Source organism: Lynx rufus, unplaced genomic scaffold (genome assembly GCF_022079265.1).
Source record: "Lynx rufus isolate CCGP_SWC_20201006 ecotype Redwood Valley unplaced genomic scaffold, mLynRuf1.p SCAF_3, whole genome shotgun sequence".
Lineage (NCBI taxonomy): Eukaryota > Metazoa > Chordata > Mammalia > Carnivora > Felidae > Lynx > Lynx rufus.
In genome coordinates, this window is record NW_025814845.1 from 160,340,268 (window position 1) to 160,346,918 (window position 6,651).

Sequence of the window (6,651 nt, forward strand, 5' to 3'; positions counted from 1 at the left end):
GGGAGGGGAAGAGAGAGAGGGAGACACAGAATCCAAAGCAGGCTCCAGGTTCTGAGCTGTCAGCACAGAGCCTTACGGAGGGCTTGAAGTCACGGACTGTGAGATCATGACCTGAGCTGAAGGCTGACGCTTAACCAACTGAGCCACCCAGGTGCCCCTAGTTTAACTCAGTTTTCTAGTGAGGTGTCTTCCCCATACTCTCTCCCCTTGTGCATTTTCTAGACCTGATTTGACTAGTGAGAGGAAACTCATAAGTTCAGCCGTGCTTCTGTAGCTCAGGCAGAAGGTTCACACAGAGAAGTCTCTAGGGCCCTTTGAAGCTGACATCTACCATTTGATTGCATGTAGGTGTTCCACACATCAGTGGGGACACTGGCTAGCTGAATATTGTGGAAGGTGAGAAATTTGAATTCTTCCAAAGAAATTTAAATTCTTCCAGAAAAAGGTATTGCTCTATGTCTGGGGAGTGCCAAAGTAAATATTAAAGGAAAAAAAAATCAGCTCATTTCTTTGAGTACTATATTTGTAAAGCACCTGATTGAATTTCCCTCCCCACGTTTTTGTTTTTGTTTTTTTTTTTTGTTTTTGATAGGTACTGTTGTTGATACATGCAGAAACCTAAGGAGATATTGTCTGTGACTATCAAATTACAATATTGGGGCATCTAGCTGGCTCAGTCAGTGGAGCCGGAGAGTCTTGATCTTGGGGTTGTGAGTTCGAGTCTCCGTCTTGGGGTTGTGTTGGGTGGTGTGGAGATTGCTTAAAAATAAAATATTAAAAAAATAAAGAGTAATAAATTACAACTTCATTCAGTGATTACAGATTAGCTCTTGTGCACAGTCTCTGAAAGGTCACAGTGTCAGGGTGTGTCATGTAAGCATTTTGTAGGCATTGCATGTAAGCATTAAAATCAGATGTACTCCAGACTGATGTCCTTGATTCTTCAGCTTCCTCTCAGCAGCTGTGGAGTGGCCCTGGATGGGGATGTCCAAAGGGCGCAGGCATGGGCTGCCAAATGTTTGGAATACACTCTAATGACTTCAGGAATTAAAACTTTCCTGTAGTTAACAGAAGCCTTTGTTTCGGTTGTTGTTGGGAAAGATTTTGAGAGTCTAAGCCACCTTGTTTGTGTCTTATCTTTGCCCTTCCCTGGTTTTGGCTATTTTTAAAAGAAGGACCCAAGCCAGTATAATCCTATTGCCACAGATGAGGTAAAAAGAAATCCCCACATCCTGCTCTATCACCAAGCACAGCTTTTGACATTTTGCACAAGAACAGGATATTGGCAACTCAACTGTTAAACTTGTCTGTGATTATTCTTCCTTGAGATCACTCTGATGTCACCAGTGTAATTTGAGCCTGGAGCTTTTGTTCACACTTTAAATAGCAGTCCCGGAATGATTTTGCTACAGACTCTCTGGAGAGCCCGGGAGCCTAATTCCCGAAGATCCTCACGTCGATGAAAGCAAGGCAAAGCCACAAAGCCACCATCACCATGTCCACCTCGCTGCGAGTGAGCCCTTCCATCCACGGCTATCACTTCGATACAGCCTCGCGGAAGAAAGCTGTGGCCAACATCTTTGAAAACATAGACCAAGAATCTCTACAGAGACTTTTCAAAAACTCTGGGGACAAGAAAGCGGAGGAGAGAGCTAAGATCATATTTGCCATAGATCAAGATCTGGAGGAGAAAACACGAGCCCTGATGGCCCTGAAGAAGAGGACGAAAGACAAGCTTTTCCAATTTCTGAAACTGCGGAAATATTCCATCAAAGTTCACTGAGGACAAGAGGATGGATAAGGACATTATCCAAGAATAGACATTTAAAGACCGAGAGGGTTCGAGAGACCCTAACACATGCAGCATTTTGTTGCTGCCCTGCGAGCTTCTCTTCCATCAGGACTGCAGAGGCTGGAAAGGAACAGAACAAACCGGTTACAAAGACTCCAACCAATTTCACGCCTGTGCTGTTACAGTGGAGAACAAAATGCTTTGGACAAGGATTTGAAAACTCTCCCTGCGGGAAAGGACCGATGCTGGTGTCAGGAGAAGAGTCTGAACAGATGTAATGAGGACTGAGGCTGAAGATAACAGAACGCTGGCTGTTATGGGCTCTTAAGGCTGAAGAAAGAACTGCAGCCAGGGTCTCTTTCTCAGGCCCTAGGACTTAAATTCAAACTGAACTTTTTTTTTTTCCATAATGAAAGTGGGTAGGAAGAGGGAGGAGGGAGGGGGGAAACAGGGAGAGAGAATACTCTGCTCCGATGTTTACTAAATTTTTTATTTGAGTGTTCAAAGTGTTGCCAAATTTCAATGTTGTCTATTGGTATAGGTTTTTTAGAGATCAGTAATTGATTATTTATTTGCATTTTTTACAGTGCCTGAAAAAGTGCACCGTAAGGGTGTAAGTTACAAATTATGCAATACTTCTAGCAGCTCAGTTAGACCACCTTCTGGTTTATAAAAAGTTTATATACATTTCAAACTGGTTAAACAAAAGTTAAAATAATGGGGTCTTTCATAAATCCAAAGTACTGCGAAAAAATTTTATAATTTTTTTAATCTTCTAATGCTAAAACATAATCTAATTAGATTTCTTACAGTTACTGCAGTAAGCATTAGGAAGTGAGTATGATATACTAAATAGTTTATAAAGATGCTATGGTTTCTATAATTTATTATACAAAACAAATGATATGCAACTGTAATAAATTATTATAAACTTAGCTGCTCTTGGTCTGTGATGATTGGTCTCAAAGGAAAAAGTAGGATGGTTAATATTTATTAGTATAAACTATTATGAACCTTTGTAAGGATTTTGCTCTAAAAGTAACATATGCTTTTAGAGTAGCTTTACATTAATTGTCAAACTTTCAAAACAAATTCTTCAAATATCTAAGAAGTTTCTCTGTCCCAACTTTAGAATACAAGATATAGACAGAAATTCATTGACTGCCTCATCAAGTGCTGTTTATATGTCCATTGAGAGTGAGTTTAAAAAAAACCTTTTTCACCATATTTTTGAAATTTTTCCTCTGTGTCTATAGAGACTATATATATATATATATATATATACACATTTATTTCTTCCAAAACAGTATATTTTGGGGTTGGAGTCCAAATTAGGATCAAGATTCTGTGGGTTATCAATGTTTATTCCATATATACCAATATGGGAATAACATTACAGCCATTTTTATTTCCTCATAAAATTATAGTAAAATCTTTCTAAGAAAGCATACATCAATGCCTGCTGTACTTTCCTAGCACACAGAAACAAAATTTCCCAGAAATTAGCATTTTAGAATGTCTACAGAGGTTTCTGAAATTTGCTGATTGTAGTAAAACAAAACAAGTGAATAACAAGTGAATAATTTAAAATCTTCTGGGAGAGTTACAAGTCAGAATTTTAAATAATCAATTTTTAAAAAGGGAATGAAATGGTCAAATCTATTTTCAAATTTCAATGGATAAGTTTACTGAAGATAATATAAAATCACCCCATTAAAAAGGAATTTTTTACATAAGAACATCCATGAAAGCCACAAATTAATATGCAGAAATGTGTGTGTGTGTGTGCGCACATTTTTCTGGAAGGAGTATTTATAATTTCTATCAGATTTGCAAAGACATCCATGACATCCAAATAAATGAAGAATAAAAGAGGAAGGCTGTCAGGTGGAAGGCTCAGCTCGTCATGGTATTTGGTGTTACCAGAGCAGAGACTGTAAAGGAGTCTTCTGCTCCATGATCTTATTTCCACATGCTTGCAAACTAAGCTTGCTTAATAATCTCACCTAAAGTCTTCTTTTCACATGCTAAGAATAAGCTTCCTACCTCTGATCTGGCTTGTCAATGACACATTTTCACTGTCTGTCTAGAATTAATCCTCCAAAGACGTTAAAGAACGACTTGGGAAGGAAACTTCGTAACTAACTCCAGAATCATACTCCCTGTTTCCTATAAAAATATTTGGCTTATATTCTTTTTAAAGACTTTACACATATCTTGGGTGCTGAACATAGTTGAAAATTTGAATTTATTGCACTGATGCATTACTATATACTCTGCCTCTGTGGTTTTCTTTTTTTTTTTTTTTAATTTTTCTTAACGTTTATTTATTTTTGAGACAGAGAGAGACAGAGCATGAACGGGGGAGGGTCAGAGAGAGGGAGACACAGAATCTGAAACAGGCTCCAGGCTCTGAGCTGACAGCACAGAGCCCGACGCGGGGCTCAAACTCACGGACCACGAGATCATGACCTAAGCTGAAGTCGGCCGCTTAACCGACTGAGCCACCCAGGCACCCCATGCCTCTGTGGTTTTCAATAGAGAATAATGTTTGTCTTATCCACTCTGCAAATTAGCATGTATTAACTTAGTTTTCTTGCAATATATTATCGTTATTTTCTGATTGCAAAACTATAACGTGGGAAACACATTTAAAAGCGATTGGGATACAATCCACAATAGTGTGGACAAGAATAACTCTTGTAGTAGATTATTGCACAAACATGCTGTTTTTCTCCTTCATAGATAACAAAAGTCAGAATCAATGTGATTACAAAAGGGTGATTTTTAGCTTCATAATGATTTCATCATTTAATGTGAGGTGTACATAAACATCATTAGAACAGGTAGAACTAGTTCAATTCAGAAATCCTTCAATGGCACAGGGATGGCCAAATATGTCTAAAGACACCTCATTGTAATAGAAGATATAAAAGCAAAAGCAGCAAAGGTGAAATAACTCCTTAGTAACACTAGTATTATTAGGATCATAATAACAACAACTACATTTCATTGAGTGTTTACTATTTGGCACGCAATTTTCAAAGTGCTTTTTATGCATTGAATCACTTAGTACTGTGACATAAGAGCATGTGTGTGCATGCATGTGCTTATGTGTATGGTGTAAATGACACAGAAGCACAGAGAGACGAAGTCACATGCTCAAGGACACACAGCTAAGAAGGCCAGGAATCAAATCCAGGGAGCCTTGCTCCAAATCCTCATTTCCAGCCACCAGGTAGACTGCTTCTCTAGGAGAAACTTAGCTCCTCCTTTTTTCCTATAAAATGACAATCACTTACATGCTAGTAAGTCAGAAAGACAGGAAGGCATGGCCTCTGAGAAATCACTTTTATCTGCTCTGAGACTCTTGTCTGTTTATTTGGCACTTGCTCTATACAGGGAACTTCATGGTTTAGTCATTTAAAATTTTTTCACATTTACTTATTTTTGAGAGAGAGAAAGAGACAGAGCATGAGCAGGGGAGGGGCAGAGAGAGAGGGAGACACAGAATCCAAAGCAGGCTCCGGGCCCCAAGCTGTCAGCACAGAGCCCAACTCGGGGCTCGAACCCATGAACCGTGAGATCGTGACCTGAACTGAAGTCAGACACTTAAGCGACTGAGCCACACAAGCACCCCCATAGTTTATTCATTTTAATTGTATCAAAGAGTCTTAAATGTAGCCTTTCAAGTCTTCCGTTAAAATAACACCTGGGTTAACACTTGGAACAAAAGATCACATGTAACATCTCTTCCCATTGTCAGTCAGCATTTTGGGTCTCCATTTGCTCATTGGGGGAAATCAGAAACTGTAGATTCATGATTTTATTCCCTCAGAGAAGAGCTCCTGTGTTCATCACTATGGCCCATAGCAAAGAGGGTTTATATCTATAGGAGCCTCCAGTAGATGGGATTTACTGATAAAGGGGCCCAGGGTATAACAGTGCCTGCTATTTCCTCCATTGTTAGAGGGTAGTCAGAGGATGTTCCCTTGGAAAGCCTAGTCTAATAAACAAATAATTAATCCACAGCCAAGGTATTACATGGCCTTTCGTAGTACCTCATCTACCCTTCTAAAGTCCACATAAGGGTTTCCCAAAACAGCATGTTACTAGGTCACTCCCTTTCTTGCACATAAGGAGTTGTAGAGTGGAATTAGGTTTATATCTTATACATTCATGCAACAAAAATATAGTAGGCACCATATGTGTGGGTCCCTATGATTGGAATAGATCCCTGTTCTCCTTATCAGAGGAGCCAGAAAATATTTTAAAATAAATATAAAGCAGTGAGATATATAATAGGAGTTTAAACAGGATGCTATGAGAACACAGGTGTGTGTGTGGAGAGGGGGGTTTCTGTCTGTGTGTGTTTGGGGGAGAGCAGAAGTGGAGGAGATCTAACCCAATCTGAGGAGATCCTAGAAGAGTCCATGGAGAAGTTTCAATGTAGGATTTAGTAAGGAGAGTAGACAGGGAAAATTTGATCTCAGTATCTGGGTATAGTGTTTGCAAAGGAAAGAAGGCATGAAAGTGTGAACTGTCTGAGAATCTCTAAGCAGTTCAGTATGGCAGGGGCCTAAGCATTTGGGGGCAATAATTAAAAAGGCAACTAGGTTTTAAATGACAAGCTTGAGTCTTAATTTTATTCTGAAGGTAATAGAGAATCATTAAGGACCTTAAATAGAAGAGTGGCATTTACTGCCTAACTACTCTGCATCAGGACCTAGGAAAAGGTATGATTAATATTTTGAAAAATAATATACTCCTTTCTGTCTGGCTGCAGCCAGCATCTCACAGGTAAGCAAAGATGGGAGCTTACAAGTACATCCAGGATCTATGGAGGAAGAAGCAGTCTG

General features: G+C 39.2%; 1 protein-coding gene across 1 annotated transcript; it reads left to right on the forward strand.

Moving 5' to 3' along the window:
• Positions 1 to 1,459: 1,459 nt before the first annotated feature.
• On the forward strand, positions 1,460 to 2,056 carry TCIM (transcriptional and immune response regulator). Its single transcript, XM_047090511.1, has one exon. The coding sequence runs from the start codon at positions 1,460 to 1,462 to the stop codon at positions 1,781 to 1,783; it is 324 nt and encodes a 107-aa protein (XP_046946467.1). The 3' UTR covers positions 1,784 to 2,056.
• The last annotated feature ends 4,595 nt before the right edge of the window (positions 2,057 to 6,651 follow it).